This window comes from Chanos chanos, chromosome 10 (assembly GCF_902362185.1).
Source record: "Chanos chanos chromosome 10, fChaCha1.1, whole genome shotgun sequence".
NCBI lineage: Eukaryota > Metazoa > Chordata > Actinopteri > Gonorynchiformes > Chanidae > Chanos > Chanos chanos.
This window is the reverse complement of record NC_044504.1, coordinates 6184239-6201711: the sequence shown is the minus strand read 5'-3', so window position 1 is coordinate 6201711 and position 17473 is coordinate 6184239. Positions and strand designations below refer to the sequence as shown.

The 17473-nt window shown below is 39.4% G+C and overlaps 3 protein-coding genes across 3 annotated transcripts; all 3 read right to left on the bottom strand.

Moving 5' to 3' along the window:
• Nucleotides 1-1112: 1112 nt before the first annotated feature.
• On the bottom strand, nucleotides 1113-2084 carry LOC115822705 (toll-like receptor 13). The gene is made up of 2 exons (XM_030786621.1): nucleotides 1518-2084; nucleotides 1113-1436 (listed from the first exon to the last, which is right to left on the bottom strand). Exons 1-2 carry the CDS (start codon nucleotides 2082-2084, stop codon nucleotides 1113-1115), a joined length of 891 nt encoding a protein of 296 aa, XP_030642481.1.
• A 2109-nt stretch (nucleotides 2085-4193) lies between these two features.
• slc10a2 (solute carrier family 10 member 2) lies at nucleotides 4194-9122 on the bottom strand. Its single transcript, XM_030786619.1, has 7 exons — nucleotides 8728-9122; nucleotides 8051-8169; nucleotides 7308-7396; nucleotides 6871-7046; nucleotides 6359-6516; nucleotides 5790-5915; nucleotides 4194-4249 (listed from the first exon to the last, which is right to left on the bottom strand). Exons 1-7 carry the CDS (start codon nucleotides 9120-9122, stop codon nucleotides 4194-4196), a joined length of 1119 nt encoding a protein of 372 aa, XP_030642479.1.
• Nucleotides 9123-12364: 3242 nt separating this feature from the next.
• gtpbp8 (GTP binding protein 8) lies at nucleotides 12365-15717 on the bottom strand. Its single transcript, XM_030787266.1, has 6 exons — nucleotides 15403-15717; nucleotides 15125-15223; nucleotides 14860-14990; nucleotides 14299-14398; nucleotides 13602-13720; nucleotides 12365-12452 (listed from the first exon to the last, which is right to left on the bottom strand). Exons 1-6 carry the CDS (start codon nucleotides 15715-15717, stop codon nucleotides 12365-12367), a joined length of 852 nt encoding a protein of 283 aa, XP_030643126.1.
• Nucleotides 15718-17473: the final 1756 nt, after the last annotated feature.

The following is a 17473-nucleotide window of genomic DNA, read 5'->3' as shown; positions in this document are numbered from 1 at the left end:
GTAATACATACATTAGGATATATAATCACAGTGTAACACACATACAGTAGGGTATACAATCACAGTGTAACAGACATACAGTAGGATATATAATCACAGTGTAACACACATACAGTAGGATATATAATCTCAGTGTAACACACATACAGTAGGATATATAATCACAGTGTAACACACATACAGTAGGATATATAATCTCAGTGTAACACACATACAGTAGGATATATAATCACAGTGTAACACACATACAGTAGGATATATAATCTCAGCGTAATACATACATTAGGATATTTAATCACAGTGTAACACACATACAGTAGGGTATACAATCACAGTGTAACAGACATACAGTAGGGTATACAATCACATTGTAACACACATACAGTAGGGTATACAATCACAGTGTAACAGACATACAGTAGGGTATACAATCACATTGTAACACACATACAGTAGGGTATACAATCACAGTGTAACAGACATACAGTAGGGTATACAATCACAGTGTAACAGACATACGGTAAGACATAAAATCACATTAATGCCAAGAATGCCTCTGCCTCATGACTTTGTTGTTACTAGAATTCACAGTCCTCTAATCTCTCCTAAAATTAAAAGACAACTATATAAACTCAGTACACTTTGAGGCTTTTGAAAATTGATATCATGCTGAAGGAAATGCTGCATTTAAAGTGTGAGCAAAGAGGAACCCTCTTCCACAAAGAGGAACTGGGGTTATCTGTGAACTATATCAACTGTCCTGACAACTTTGATGCAAATTCTATATCGGTGTTTAGATTTGGGTTAAAGTTTAGGTGACCACATCTTCAACAGAAAGAGGAAGATAACAGAAAATGCAAAAGGTACCCGCAAAGCCTAAGAATCTTACCATACAACCATGCTTACAAAGCAAATTATATTTGTTCCAATAAATCTTATGAAATCTCTAAAATGTCAAAATCGCTTTTAATAAGCATAGATTATCGGATAGACATTGAACATGTAGAAACTGCATTTTTCTTTTAATTTAATTTAATTTAATTTAATTTAATTTTATTTTATTTATTTTTTGTTATTCTCACAGACATTTTGTCTTGACTGAGAATCCAGGTTTACTCTGAAGCTTCTGGCTTTAGCTTTTCCCATAGTCTGTCCCAAAACAGACTCTGTTTTTCTGAGTCCTGAGGCCAGTCAAGATAGGTCCGGTTCTTTACCAGTCGGGCCAGTCTGTGATGGGCGGATAACCGGTGGGAAGGGATCTTCTCCAAGAACACCAGGATAAGGACGTCCCTATGCTCCACTTGGAGTCTGTAGGTAGCCAGTTGCATCTCCAGAGAGCACCAGTTACTGCGCAGGTAGTTGCGACTGATCAGGCAGAGGGTGTGGTGACTTCCGTAAAGGCTGTCCGTTATGTTCTCCACAATGTCCTTCCCTAGCTGGAAGTCCCGGCCGTGCAAACAAAGGCGCAGGAACGGGGGTCCTCGTCTTTCCAGGTTGGGAAGCAGTTCCTCCACCACCCAGCGCTCATCCTTCCCACTGTAGGACACAAAAGTGTCATAGACATAGTGTCGCTTCTTGTCCCGTTGCCAAGCCCCCTGCAGCCACCCACGCACAATGTAGTAGAGGGGAAATACATAAGGACTGGCAAAACGATGGAACAAAACCGCCGCCATAAAGGCTAACAAAGCAAGGGTTGTGGCAGTGAAGAGCACAAACTCAACCTCAAACAAACAGGTTTCCTTAGCATAGTTCACAAAATTGAGATGATCAAGTCCATTATTTGCCAGACATTTCAATCCCTCCATTGAAGGATTGAACAGGTATACTTCCACCTGCTTGTTGTTCACGGCCCATGAAGTGAACCACGCGTTCTCACAACTGCAGTAGAACTGCAACTGAAGTAAATGAAGATACTTCAGACTCTGCAGAGGTTCAACATAGTTCTCTAGGATATTCAAGCTGTCTCGGAATACCAGTGCTAGTCCTGTGAGAGATCTCAGATCTTTGGTCACGCTGTGATCCAAAAAGTAGATTCTGCAGTCAAGTAGTGTCAAGGTCTGCAGTTTGGTCAGGTTGTGGAACATTATGGAAATATTTGCTTGGTTAGACAGGTCTATATGTACTAGCTGCAGTCTCCTAAGGTGAATGAGTTGATTGAGCATTGACAAATCTCCAACATTATCAGAGAGAGATGAAACAAATTCAAGGCTTTCAACTGATTTGACATATTTTCCCACAAAATCTGATCCACAGAGGCAATATTCAGCTTCAATGACAAGTTTGACAACAGACGCAAAAAACGGACTCTCACAGTCCTCAACACTGGCATACTTGCTTTTTATGTGAAGGTTTACCCCCTGATTTAAAGAGATATTGCTACCACTGATCAAGTGCATTGGTCTCCAACCTGAACAAATGAAAACGTTGGTCAGGTTACTAGGAACTCTGCCAAATAAATCAGATAGATTTAGTTTGACTAATTCCTCACCTGGTGAGAATTGCAAGTCCCCCAAAAGAAATTCTTGAAGACTGGAGAGATGTTCAAATGACTTTGTTTCAATATGTATGATTGGATTTTCTTGGAGATCAAGGCTTATCAGTCCATGCAAATCACTGAACACATGCTTACGAATAAGAGAAATGTCATTCTTACAAAGGCTTAAGAATTTGAGATTGTGTAAGCCCTTAAAAGCAAAATCCTCAATATCTGATACTTCACTGTTGGTTATATTCAGCAGCTCCAGATTGAGGAAGCATAGAAATTGGAAAGCAATAATTCTCTTTAGCATATTAGAAACTAAAATCAGAGAGGACAGCTTTTCAACTGACTGCGGGAATAAGGAACAAACAGACAAGAAGTCACTAGCAGTCAGCAGAGTAAACTGTATTCTCACCAAAGAGAGACCAGGGAAATGATCTAAAATCTTTACATCTAAGTAAACCCTTGAGTATGAGCTGTGAAAAGACATGGTTTTGAGTCCTGAACAGTTTTCACTGCCTAATGCTGTATAATTAATCCATTTAAAAAAAACATATAAATGTTTGATTGAATATAAATGAACTGCTGTACACAATTCATTTATCAATAAGCCATTGGCATTTATATCCAAGCTCTGGATTTCACTGATTCCAGACAAAGAGAGATTCGGTTCCAGAGAATTTTCCAGTTTTAGGCTGAGGTGGGTCAGATTGTGAAAAACTTTCAGAGAATCTCTTTCTAAAAACTTTACATCATCCAAATCTAAACGGACACAAGAAAGACTGTGAAATGTGGGTGTAATATTGAAAGAAATATTCATGGTGGAACAGTCTGGATAGCTCAATATATGTAGATTTAGAGCCGTTATATACAGTGTGTCCAATGATTTCAGTTTTGTCAAACGACATATTATTTCTGATATATCATTTATGCATCCTGAATAAATATACAACTGCTCTAATTGAGAGAGTTCATCAAAGACATGAGGAGCCATTACAGAAATATTGTAAAAACATATACTTAGGACTTTCAAAGAGAACAAGACACCGAAAACGACTGGTTTTATCGCTACTTCACAACACCTAGACTGACTCACATGCCGCAGGTCCAAGACTTTTAAGGCTGAAAGACCCTGAAAAGCTCCATCATGGATTGTGGAAAAACAGCCGGTGATTTTGAGGGACTCAAGAGAATGGAACCTGAGGAACGTCCCTGAAGTCAGAGGGCTGCGAGACTGCAGATCCATTTGAATACAGAGGTTCTGCAAGCGTGAAGGAAGACCGGCGAGATCTTTTTTGATATCCGTGACTCGATAGCAGAACGCTGTGTTTCTTTCCCCATAACAGGTCGTGGCAACAGGCCAGTCTTTCACATCTTCATAAAAAAGACAATTTTTAGCCAGCCACCCATCCACTCTAAGAAATAACAAAATCAAGACTTGAATTAAGGACAGCATGATCTTCATCTTCTGTATGTAACAACTGTCTCTAGAGGTAAATAAATACCATCAAAATCTTTTTTATGTGATTTCTTGGGGATTTAAAATTTCACGGACACAAGGTGGTTTCAGAAAATGGCAGTTCCACGTAAAGACAAACTACTCTTTGGTGTGGTCTGTAGTGTATGCAGCGACAGAGCGTGATTTGCATAAAGACTCTGTTGGGTTGGTGAATTGGGGGTGAGAAAAATAAAAACAAAGTAGGTTACATAGTGCTCAGTGTACCCTAACTGTGACTGACATTTTCAGGTCCTTATTTCCTGTGTTGTCACTGTCAAGCACAGCGCATATATCCTAAATATACACACAACAGACTTTCATTTGATATGATTCCTAAATACAAGGCAGATTTTACATGTTACAAAATATGCAGATTCTCTGGTGGTTATTATGTTACATTATATTGTATTATATTATATTGAGTTAAAAGATAGATTAAGGAAAATGTCCAGGAAATTCCAACCTAAGAAATACTGATGAGACTTAAGCTATAGGAGAAAAAGTCTAAGCAAAACTTAGACATCAAAACAAAAAAGTTTTGATGTCCCAGATGTCGGTATACAAGATTGTCATGCGCTGAAAAGCAGAACTGAAAAGAGATGCGACCACATTTGGCCTCTTAGATATTTACTAAAGTGGATTCAGAGAACAAACGGAACCACTTCATACTTCTGAAAACTGTTGAAGGAATTTATCGTTTTTTGAGGATTCTTAAAGCTAACTGTGTTTGTTCAATTCTCTCTCCTTTTAGCTCTTCTGCGTTTTCAGTGATTCAGTGCCAATGGCTGTATGTTGACTTCAACAGGATTTAAAAAAAACCTGACTTGTGTGTATTTTTTAAGTAGAAAAAATAAAAGTGTAGAAAAAAAACCCTCTGAAGACCAAGCGAGTGTTTTACTCAGAGGAGTTTAAATTGTTTTCATCTTAAGACCGGGGCATTGAATTAAATGTTTACCAATACACTGTTTAATAAGAAAATTGTTTTATTATTTTGTTTAAACTTCATTTACAGTGAGATGAATTGTAAATGTGTCTCTTACAAGGCAACACTCTCAAAATGAGCCTGGATTTGTCTCATTTTGGGTGTTCAGGTTGACAAAACAACTCTTAATGCTTAACATGTAGGATTTTGTTTTCAAACAACTTAATTAAAAATATTAAAAATACAATGCACTCCTCACATATCACAGTCACCCTTAGCATCACTCATAAATAATACAAGTATCAAATTCTTAAAGATAAAATCTACTTAAATTACACATCAGACTAGAAAATACTATGGTGTAGGTATTTGAGTAAAGTAGCTTACATTTGCATTAACTTGGAATATAAATACATGCTCTTTCAATGAATAACTTGAGGTTTCAATGATATTGTTAAAGGTGATCTGGTTGAGTGTTGGGTTGAGCCTTCACTGTGGCCCAACAGCAGAAAGAAAAGTAGTGAGAACCCAAGCTTGTGCAGATGTAGAGAAACTTCAGTTTAAACCTCTACTACATAGGTACACACCGACCCAAGTCTTACAGTTCTAGAAGTTTTCAATTCACACTGCGAACATAAACAGTTGATTTCTGATGATCTATCACGCTTGGGAGGGTTCTGTCAACTCCTTTTTTTTTTTTGAAACAGGGAAACATTATGAGATTTTGGTAGAAAGATCAATAGCATGGACGGGCCCAGCAGTGCGTACCTCAAGCCTGATGAGGTAACGCTATTTGCATTGAGATGTAAAAGTCTGCATGGTAGAAGGGAGTTTACTCTATCTTACAACTTGGTGTCTGTGCCTTTTTGTTTATTTGTCGTTTCTCTCGTCTTCAAAGCCACCGTTATCCAAGGCATAGCTCTGCTTTTCCTTTTCGGCGGCGCCGTCATCTTCTTCTCCTTTCTCTTCATCTTCACCAACACTCTTTTTACAAGATCTCTTATACAGAGTGTAGCCTGCGGAGTAAACAGGGATTGTCTTGTTACAATGCCAATTTTTTTCCCTTTCATATTAATGCAAAATAAACAATGTCTTTTTGACATATTGCAGTCGTGATTGTAAAGCGGTTAGATTTTACAACAGTACGAAAAGTGCCGTAACAAATGTTCACCTTGAACGATCACCTTTCTCGTTTCTTTGTTGTATTTTACCGAGAGAATTTTCATGAGGACCAAAACAACGTATTCGTGGCTGTCAGTGTGACTTTATTACGTACATAATTTGAGGACACGTATTAAGCTGTTTTGCCAGAATCAATACCCAACCACGCAAAGGACCTCTAAAGTGGGGTGGTACTATAAGCCAAACTGCATGATTTCCCAACAGTCGTGAGGCCAAGGATAGAATAGAAGGGAAAAAAAAGAAAAAAAAAGAAGGTAGTTTTAAATTGTCTTCTTACCTAGGACAGCAAACCCAGACACGGCTAGCTGGAAGATGCTGTATATGAGAGGGAAGGAAAACATCACCTCCAGCTCTGCAGGAGAGAAGGACAGCTGCACAATAGTGCTACAGAGCTGTGAGTTCTGCATTCCCGTTTCCAAGGCGATGGTGCGGCATCTAAAGTCAAAGGACAAATCGGTCAGCGAAACGAATTCGTTTTCACGTAACGCGTCACAAAACGACATCAGCAAATATTTAAATCATCGGCAATAATATCGTAATTAATATAAGACAACGATAAAAATACAATGATACTCAAAATTATGTAACTTGACATGAACGAGGAAAGCACTGTCAATGGAAAGCAGTCGCCGGTCCACAAGGGGCTGGTTTCTTAGGTGGACATACAGGTACAGCAAACCTAACTTCTGATTTTGTACTACAAACTATAATGTGTCTTGTGTATGGAAACGGACGTGGTCTGAGATCTAGTGCCCTGACTTTCGCCCAGGTACTTTGTTTTTTATTTACCTGTGCCATGGTTGGCCAACGAAGCGAGCCATTAGAAAGCCCAGGCTGTACCCAACCACAGGGTAGATGGCTCCAATGATCCAGAGAGACGGAGAGATAACCCAGGAGGACTGATACAAAACACCTCCCACTACAGCAGTGATGACGATAAGGACAATCCCCACAATGGATCCAACCTACACAAACACATGTCAATGAAACAGTTTGGGATTTAGTTTGTTTCTGTTGTACAGTGTCTGTTTATTTTAATTTAGTCTTTGTATGAATTGTTGAATATGTAAGCATGTGTATTTTTTGACAGTGGTCTTTTTTCACCAGCCTAAATGAGTTGAGAACCATGCTTAGTATACTTCCATAAAATAGTAAGATAGCAATACCCACAATTCATATTGTTACAGATTAACTATGAAAGGTTCATGAGGACTCGCCAGTCTTACCTTGAGGATCTTCTTGGCTTGTCTGGGCCACTTGTGTTTCACGTACATTCCCAAACTCACAGGCACAAGCAGACTCACAAGGGTGATTCCTGATAAGGCACGGAAAGGCAGATATATCTTATTATGTAATCACATCAGACATGATTTAAATCACATATCACAGTCTGAGGTGTTAAGTCTAGTAGATTATTGACATATTCCACCTGCCTTTTTACTGTTCTGAGATCTGTATCAGATTTTCATTACGCTATCTGCGATATTCATCAGATTATGACAGGGTCTGTGTGCAGTTAAGTCTTAAAGTAAAAGTGTCTAAGTGAATTTAAATGGTTTATTCGGATCCTAGTATACTGCATCAGTCATACCTGTGCTAACACAGGGGATCTGTAACAATCTATTCTATTGTTCTTAACTATGATGTCGTAGAGAATGTATAAAAGTGAAATCTATGAAGTCATAGAGAATTTTCAATAGTGTATTCTGTTGATTTTACCAATGAAATCAGAGAATTTTCAGTAGTGTATTCTACTGATTTTACCCATGAAGTCATAAAGAATTTTCAACAGTGTATTCCATCGATTTTACCTATGAAGTCATAGGGAATTTTCAGTAGTGTATTCTATTGATTTTACCTATGAAGTCATAGAGAATTTTCAATAGTGTATTCGATTAATTTTACCCATGAAGTCATAGAGAGTTTATAGTAGTGTATTCTGCTGCTTTGTGTATTGCATTGTTTTTACCTATGCTTTCATAGGGGATTTGGATGGTGTCTGCAGAGGTCCAAACAGAGGTGTAGATAAGCAAACACAGAGGCATCATTCCCAGGGCCAGGATAGTGGAGCAGGTCGTCATACTGATGCTGTAGAATAAAGACAAATATGCAGTGTTATTTAATAACATCACTTTCCATAATCAGTCACAGGACTCAAAAAGTTCTTTTATAAGATCATTTTAACTTTCTTGGTGGATTCAATTTTTTTTTTTTTTTTAAATAAATGTGATTACTTGATCCAGATATAATTTTGCCTGGTGAAAATTAAGTAAAGAACTTCCACATGTAATTTATGCATTCCACCCATTTTTTTTTTTTTTTTAGCACAAACTGAACACACTGAACAACGATATCGATACAAATATTAATCATTTGATTATATGTGATCTGCAATTGGGAAGGTCATTGGATTATATGCATCTGTTAAAACCATAACAGGTTGCTGACTGATGTTCATGTTCTGCACATTCCTTCTTGCAAACAGTTTAAACAGACAGTTGTGAAATCAGGTAAAATATATACATATACATATACATATACATAAGCTGATGGACGGAGGACTATGTCTGACGTTATAGCTGAGGATGAAGGCTTTTTGAAGAAGACCCAAATGCATAAGACAGGCCACAATCACCCTGATCTCACCTCAGATCCATGTCTCCCTCCAGCCAGTAAGCGATGACGTTAGAGCTGGAGCCTCCGGGACAGCAGCCCATGATGACTATGACGATGGCCTGGACGGGCAAGACGTTGAAGATGAGCGACAAGATGAATGCCGTGAAAGGCATGATGCCGAACTGGCACAGGAAGCCAATGAAAATGCCCCAGGGTCGTCGGATGTGCCCCCACAGTTTTTGAAGCTCCACGGTGCAACCCATGGAGAACATGACCATGGCCAGAAGAACCGTGAGGACCACGCTCAGAGTCACACTCAGCACGGCGTTAAAGTTGTCAGCTGGTACGAGGCAGGAAGCGCCCTTGCACACGGTGGCATTGGGCGAACAAACTGCGGGTACTTTGGTGGCAGTGTAGAAAGCCATGGCGACAAAAAAAAAGCTTTAGTTTAAGAAATAATTGATGAAAAGCAAAAATCTGAAATTAGAAGAATATTTTTTGAATTTGACTTGTAGATTCCACACAGAATGAGTAGGGGAAGAGGAGAGGAATGTTGTTTTCCTTAGGGTCGTTCGGTGAGACTGCTCTGAGATTCCGAAATGGAATTGATTCCGTTGTCTTTGGATCTTCTTTCTCTCAGTTCTGACACATTCTCTTTTTCTCAGTCTCACTTGTTCCTTCTCCTATATCCCAGGTGACTGGAGGTGCACAGAGACCGTCTGTCTGTTGCATGCAGCTTTAATACCTGCCTGTGGCAACCCAAAAAGAAAAAAAAAAAAGGTGGGTTGAGGAAAAAAAAAAAATCAAAAATTAACTGATGCTAAAGATTTTTATGGGGTCAGTGTCCAAATTCAAACTCATATAACACGAGAAGAAAAAGAAGAGAGACTGTCATTGCTCCAGGTTTAGGGACAATAAATGTGATTGCAACATTTTACTTTTTTATAACTTAGTGGCACTTAAATTTTATTGTGCTTTTTAAGTTATGTACCATCACCATCATCATCGTCATCATCATCACCACCAGCAGCAGTTGTAGATCTACCATTGCACGACATTGGAAAAGATGCCTCCTTCATATAAGACCATGGGTGTGTCTACTGTCCTCAGAAGAATGAGGACAGTAAAACTAAATGCCATAAACTGGTCACATAAAAAGGGAGAGAGGAAAAAAAAAAAATATATATATATTTATATTTATATAATGGTCCCATTACAGATATGAGAAAAGGAATGTGTGGTATATCGCTCTTGTACTTGTTTCGTGAGCACACACACACACACACACACACACACAGATATGAGAAAAGGAATGTGCGGTATATCACTCTTGTACTTGTTTCGTGAGCACACACACACACACACACACACACACACACACACATACAAGTGTGTGTGTGTTTCTACTGTACCTAAAGTTAAAGTTTAAAAACCCAAAGCGCTCAGTACACTTGGAGATGGTTTGAGAAAGCATGCACAAAGTTCACTGCTGGATTTCTGACTCTGTTAAACACACTGTTCACCATGAACACGTACAGGGCATGAATTTAGATTGTTTACATGGCGAAACAACCTAGACATTTTGTTAAGAACAAAATCCTAACTTATCAAATGGCCATACTGAATGGAGATCGTTTTAAAAAGATCAACTGCTCTTTTACTGAATGGAGATCATTTTAAATAAATCAACTGCTCTTTTATCTGTTTGACTAAATCCAAACATATTATTCCACAAGTTTGAAGCAAAAATGGTGAAAAAAGATTAAAGTCATCTACCTGAATGTGTCGTTACAAGAATTCAGTGGTCCATTTAATTTCATCTGTCCATGTAGCTGGAGACTATGGCTTTGTCTCCTCACACAAAAATCTCGTCTTCTCTGTGCTTTTTTCACTCAGAGGGTGATGTTTAACACATTAACTCACATTGTCACATGCGCCTCTTTCAACATAACCACGGCTGAACAAACTTACTGTATTCCAAATTTTATCCAGAAAAAAAAGACACCCACCTATATACATAAACACGTGTAAAATTGAAACAAAATTAAATCTATACAAAACCAAGCAGCAGTGGTTGGTTAGAAAAATATGTGTAAAAAAATTTCACTGCTTGAAACACACTGTCAACTTCAGAACATGACACATTCATAGGAAAACATTCTAAAGGTTTTTTTTCACCTGTAGAATGAAAACAAATACATAAAATAAAATAATAATAAATAATAAAATATTTAAGAATTTAACAGCATTCTCAATGAGCAGTGGACTGGATCTCCTACACCAGTGTTCTGATCAAGTTCAGGGAAGCAGACAGTTATAATCACAGGCAAGTAAATAACTTTGAGAGAATTCCCTGCCCAATAGTTTATTAATTAGCTTTTGGCACACTATATACACAGAACTGTTTTTCTCCTTTAACTGTACACAAGAACAGCGTAATGTTTCAGCTAATATCTGTAAAATGTGAGCCGATACCTGAAACTCATTCACTAACACACACACACACACACAAATATAAAAACTCAAGATTTACTACAAGTAATGGCTGAAAACTCAGAAAACATTTTGCTCCTATTGGTTGGAGAGGAGCAGACACACTGTCCTGCAGAGTGAGAAAATCTTCTGACAAAAACACCTGCTGAGTGCGAGGCACATGAAGCTATGAGAAAGAAAAGAACAAAGACAACATGGGGACGGCGTCACGAGTGGTGTGTCTTTTTTTTTTTTTTTTTTTTATTTGAACTGAATGAAATGTTTCAGAGTAATAACATATTTTAACCGAAAAAGGTCACAGGTAGGACCTAACAACAGAGACACGCTGGGTCAGATTTTAGCAACAGGCCACATTAAGTATCGGTAAGGGGTCAAAAGGTGTTTGTGCGGTACAGGTCATCCGGCCAAAACGGTCTGATTGACTAATATATTCTACTTGGGTTTAAGGTCTCCGGTGTGAAAACAAAATACAATCATCATCATCATCATCATCATTATTATTATTATTATTATACACAAATTTGATAAAAACAGATGAATTTACAACACGAGGGACCACATCCTAAACCGGGACAAATGTCTGGAATTTGTCCATTCTGTAACAGACATAAATACCCAAGTGCTGTTGTGAAGGAATTTATTCTCTTAAGGAGTGTGAAAGTGTTAAAAAAAAACATAGTTCCCCAGAGACACACACGTCAACAACAGCTTCATTCATGGCTCAATATGTCTGTGCAGCAAACATAGGAAGGTGTTACATTTGTCATGGAGACAAAAAAAAAAACAAAAGAAAAAAAAAAAAAAAAAGAGAGAGAGATTTGGTGACGAGAATTAGCGTACTGTGAGAGTCCGTGTGACACCAGAGAGATCAGAGAGCAAAGGTTACTGAGATCTAAACCCACTTCCTTAGTGTAAGTCTCACAGGACGAAAACAAGCAAAGCACATGTCAGTTCTGTTCCTCCAAACACGCTCTCACAGACAGCCAAAACTGCCCCCAGGATGCTCCGTGATCGTCAAATACTAATAAATATATATATATTTATATTTTAATAAATATAAAAATAAGGCATTATGGCAAAAACACTTGCAATCCAGATGAGTTCACATCCATCCATCCATCCATCCATCCATCCAGAATGTCTTTTTTGAACCATTAGACTGTGTAAGCTGATCTCAGGTCAGTTTGGAACCAAGCTGGAGGTTCCCCGTCACATGGGCTATAAAGCATCTGAGGAGGTAGATCCCTGAAAACTGGACTGAGCTGTCAGTCACAAAGAGGGAGGAGGAAAAAGGGAATAGAGAGAGAGAGAGACAGAGAGAAAGAGAGAGAGAGAAATTTCAGTCATGTGAACAACAATTTTGAATCTCAACTATATATATATATATATATATATATATATATATATATTTTTTTTTTTACAAAACATCAATTTCAAGAACACTAGAATAGTATGCTGATTGGTTCACATGCGTGTAAAACATTTACGTTGACTCTCTAGCTGAACTTCAGTCTGTCTATAAGAGTGCTGACTGTTTCATACTTGTGTACGAGGAGGAGAAAGAAATAAAACGTTCCAGGTGTGTATGTGAGAAGAGGCACATATCTCTCTCTCTCTCTCTGGCTAAGCCTCCTGTTAAGATATAGGAGAGAACATGGAGGTATATATGACTCTAAAGTAGCTGGCTAGTGTCTCACTTATCCCAGTCTTATCTCACAGACATGTACTTCTGTACACGCCTGCTCCCAAGGCCCTGAGGCTTGCCAACCCTGAAGTTAGTCACCCCAGGAGTCTACAGTGCATAGTCTCAGTATGAAACCATTCTGTTTCAGAGGGATTCTGTGTGTGTGTGTGTGTATTCTTGTTAACCTTTTATGTTATCTTATCAGAACAAACAACAGCCAACTGATCTCATTCACACCGTTTAACCCACAGCCTTGCCTTTCCTTCTCCTCTCTCTCTGATAAAGATCTGAGGGCTCAGGGACCAGAGGTAAGAGAGCTGATAAATAGTGCCAGTCACTGATAGGATCACTACAGGGATTCACTGGAAGAAAGTGCGTCAAGGTCACATTACTCATTTGGGGTTATCGCTCGGATGTCCCAAGTTGAGTCAGTAATGTAACATGCATAATGAGGAGAGACAATGTGTTACAGGAAGGGGGAAACAAAGTCACAAAAACCACTCCTGAAGAACAACGGTTAAGCTGAAACATGCACGCACGCGTGTGTGTGTGTGTGTGTTTGTGTATGAAACAGACCTTGAGGGCTTACTGCCTCTGAAATTGAGCGAAATAAAACCCCTGAAACCCCTCTGTATTAGCAGACCTGCGGCTTAATGTGGATATGTAGTATGGTGTTGTCTGTGTGGAGACTTAGTGTTGTGCGTGCATGATAATGTGTTTGCTGTACCTGACCAGGAAGGGCTGAGGGTAGCAGCTTTGAGTCTGGGTCTTAACAAAGTCTCTCAGCTGCAGTAAATGGGTTAGTAATAAACCTTGTCTGCTCTTATCAATTTTAGTCAGCACCATCTATGTATGAGAGAGGGAGAGAGAGAGAGAGGGAGAGAGAGAGAGAGAGAGATGAGGAAATGAGAAATGAGGAAAGACATTTCATTTGATGAAAAGTTATTTTTTTATGGGAGGTGAAATGTCAGGTACACATGATAGAAAGGGCATGAGAACAGGAAAGTATTGAGGATGTAGGCCAGAGAGAGACAGAGGAAAAGAGAAAGACAGCATGAGAGAGTGTGAAAGAAAGAGAGAGAGAGAGAGAGAGAGAGAGAGAGAGAGAGAGAGATTTGTTAATAAACTTAAATATGAACTTTTATTCATTTATTCATTTTATTCATTCTACTTGTTTATGAATACAGCAGCGAACAAGAAAAATTCCACTGGGAATTAATTTGACCGCTTCAACTTACTAAAACTAATTCTAGTGCTACAGAATCTTGAGATAGTACAGCAACTGACTGAAACTGAGATAATTCAAAGCATCTCTTAAAAACTAATAAAGCATGAAGCTAACGCGTGCAAAGCTGAGACAATTAAGTGAGGCTGCACTGCCATCTGGTGGTTGTGTATGGGAAAAACACGAGATGAGAACCCACTGCAAAAGGCAAGCAAAACTCCTCACACATCTCCACGGCAACCAGATCTGCTTTCTGTAGCCCCACGGTCCCATCCACCAACAGGAACGTTCTGACCAGACTGAAATCAGGTAACAAAGGGGAAACATGGGAGAGATTTGAACAGTTTTAAACCTGCTCATGGACAATCTGTTCCGAGAAACTCAACGAACAAATCTCATTAGCACAGACAGGGCGCTTTTAAAGAGCATCCTTCCTCTCACACACGCCTCCAAACAAATTTGCAAAAACATTAATTTCAAGACAACAAGAACAGAAAAAAACTAGAAAAGACACAAAGCAACCCTCCAAACAAACTAAAGATGCATTTGAGGGAGTACCGGCTGTGGGTGTATGCGAGAAGTTTCCATAAGGCCATTCTTTATGTAAAGATATGTGCGAGCACATGTGACTGTATGATTTTGAAACAGCTGGCCAATACAGTCTAGCTTACACTGTCCTCATCACTCTTTCCATAAAGAGATTTTAGCCCTGCAATCAACAGTTTTGAAATTCTACAACAAAACGTTAGCGCTCTCGTACTTTTTGCGATCTCTCAGGTAAGGCTCCACCATGTCCACAAAGTCCCTCGGTGCCTTATGTCCATATCCTGGCATGTCCACCAGAGTGAAGGCTTTTCCCACAGTGAAAAAGTTCATCTTTTTTGTGTGGCCCTTAAGAAATCATGAAAAAAAGTTACCAGCTTGTGGGAAGGGAGGAGAAGATAGACAGATGAAAATACCAAAAAAAAAAAAAGAAGAAAAAAAAAGTTATTTCCGTTCCTTCTTTTTTCTCTTCCTTTGCTTACCGGTGTTTTGGAGACGCGCACCTCCACGTCAGGAGACAGTGCGAACAGCGCTCGAATGAGAGAAGACTTCCCTACGTTACTCCTGCCGATGAAACATACCTGCACAGCACAAACTTACGTTACGGAACGTCAGCGGAGAACCCCCCCCCCCCCCCCCCCCCCCCCCCGAACCCCGAACCCCGAACCCCGAACCCCGAACCCCAACAGCGATCTACAGCACTAGCACTGTAAACACACCACAGACATCTCAGACAAATTCTTCAACCTCAGCTTCTCACCTCAGGCTGTTTTAGCACGGGCGCGTGGTCAGTTCTAACGGCCGAGGTGAAATAGTTGATTTGATGTTTGGCGGTGGGCGTGAAGAGTTTTTCTGCATGTCTGAGGTCCTCCACGCTGGGCAGAAAGAGCTGGAAGCTCCCTGGGTCCACTTGCCTGTCTAAGTACGGCTGGAGCTCGCTGAAGGGGAACAGAAGGCCTTGGCGTTTCTTCTCTGGTAATTGACAGGCTGACTGCACTGAAGCCAGACTGTGGACGCCTCGCGTAGCCCGCAAAGGAGACAAATGCGGCTTCAAGAGCCGTTTCACAGGAAACATTGTCTTTGACAGCTCTAACATCTGTTCACTGCACGAGACTAATGAGGAAAAGAAAATACAGAATTACACAGAATATCAGGCTGATCTATGTTACGCTTAGATTCTGAGACTCAAAATGTCACAAAATGTTTGGCCTTTATTGTGAAGAAAGGTGGAAAAGTACTATGTCTCCACCTCTCGGAGCATCGGTACATTTGGGCTGTGTATATGCTTCAAACAAGAAAGTGACAGTTGACAGTTTGCAAAGTTGTAAAATTTCGTAAACTGCATAATGGGAGAATCACCTCTGTTTTCAGTTCACACTTACCTGAATACTATCATGCTTAAAAAATACCGAAGTGAAATTACAGGTTGATAATTGTGCTTCAATCCCTGTCAACTACACGAATTCCGCCATATTGCACTGCGTTCCGTGTAGAACAAGCTCTTAAAAAATAGTTCCGACTACGATTCGTAAATTCCGACATTGGCATATGTCAGCATTTTCTTCCATGTAAAACAGCTAGATTAAAAACATTCGCGTGAGGTTAACTAAATGAACATTGAAAGTAGATTTGAGCGTTTGTTTTGTGATTGAACGTGTTAGGTTATTAATTCTACAAAGAGGGTACGTCCATTATCGCCCACTTTACGCTGCGGTAGAGTTGCAGTCGGTCATATAGACGGGACTTTGATCTTGGTTGTTAACATAGTGGGAGAGGACAAAATTATTAGTAATTCAAAAGCAATACAAATTTTTTCAGCATGCACATGGGAAGCATAGAAATGAAGTGTAGAGGCATATTCAATAACTTTTCAGAATAATCTGATGAAACCTTCCAATTAAAACAGCTAATTAATTTAACATGCCAAATAGTTACATTAGTTATTTACAAGACTTTACCAGTATTAAACTCGTTAATACTGATAAATGAGATGAAAAACGTTTTATCTCACTCATCCACGCACTGTTTGAGCAATGAAAATGAAAGCCTCCTGTCTTTAGACGGTAAATGTCAATCTTTCTCTCTGGTGTGATCCAGAGTCCTCATCATATGTTTTCTCAGTCTGTAATCGGCCTGATTGGCTAACATTACACCTCAGTTATTTCCCACTACAGTCTCCCACTCCTCTCCCCCGTTCACCCCTTCGACCTGATTGTCATCATGCCGTTGAAGGCGATAACTTTCCCCCATTCCTCCTCAGGCTGCTGGACGCCCTTGCCTTAGGCTAACTTTAAATGGGAGAGGTCCAATGCTCTGTTTCTCAGTCTGCCCTCGCTAGTGAACAGCAATGGAGAGCAGCTCTAAAGTCCAATGCATCCAGCTGCCTAGAGCTTTCAAACACAGCAACCTTCCACCCTTACACTTCATCAGGTTTTATTTCCCCCCGAACTGTTCTCAGTTAAGCTCTTCTCTGCCCCATAGTGATGTCCTCTGTTGAGCTCTTCCTATTTGAACTGTTCCTTAACAGCTTTGCAAGATGGTTCACATTAACTGTTTATGGCAGCCCAGATAATCATAACTGTCATGTGCAGTGGCCATCACTTTTTCTGGTGTCCAGCTTTCTCTCTCTGGCATTTTAAGGACAAGTTTATCATTGGACTTCATGTTTACAGAATTCTGGAGTTTTGAAAGGTTATTCTGGAAAGATGAATTTTAAGATTTTAACATTAGACCACTTAGCTGGAAGCAGTTATGAGAGAATTTACACAGCACAAACTGAACATATTACCTCTGAAACTCAGATTTAGTACTTTTAAAATCTGAACTATCTA

Bases quoted from the DNA above. Each gene is read 5' to 3' on its own strand.
- LOC115822705 (XM_030786621.1), bottom strand. From the start codon at position 2,084: ATGTTCCACAACCTGACCAAACTGCAGACCTTGACACTACTTGACTGC. The intron at 1,437-1,517 runs GTGGTGGAGGAA...CGGGACTTCCAG, and splicing joins GTGGGAAGGATGAGCGCTGG to CTAGGGAAGGACATTGTGGA.
- slc10a2 (XM_030786619.1), bottom strand. From the start codon at position 9,122: ATGGCTTTCTACACTGCCACCAAAGTACCCGCAGTTTGTTCGCCCAAT. The intron at 7,047-7,307 runs GTAAGACTGGCG...GTGTTTGTGTAG, and splicing joins AAGCCAAGAAGATCCTCAAG to GTTGGATCCATTGTGGGGAT. The intron at 6,517-6,870 runs GTAAATAAAAAA...CTTTGACTTTAG, and splicing joins GTTGGCCAACCATGGCACAG to ATGCCGCACCATCGCCTTGG.
- gtpbp8 (XM_030787266.1), bottom strand. From the start codon at position 15,717: ATGTTTCCTGTGAAACGGCTCTTGAAGCCGCATTTGTCTCCTTTGCGG. The intron at 15,224-15,402 runs GTGAGAAGCTGA...TGTGCTGTGCAG, and splicing joins CCGTGCTAAAACAGCCTGAG to GTATGTTTCATCGGCAGGAG. The intron at 14,991-15,124 runs GTAAGCAAAGGA...TGATTTCTTAAG, and splicing joins TGCGCGTCTCCAAAACACCG to GGCCACACAAAAAAGATGAA.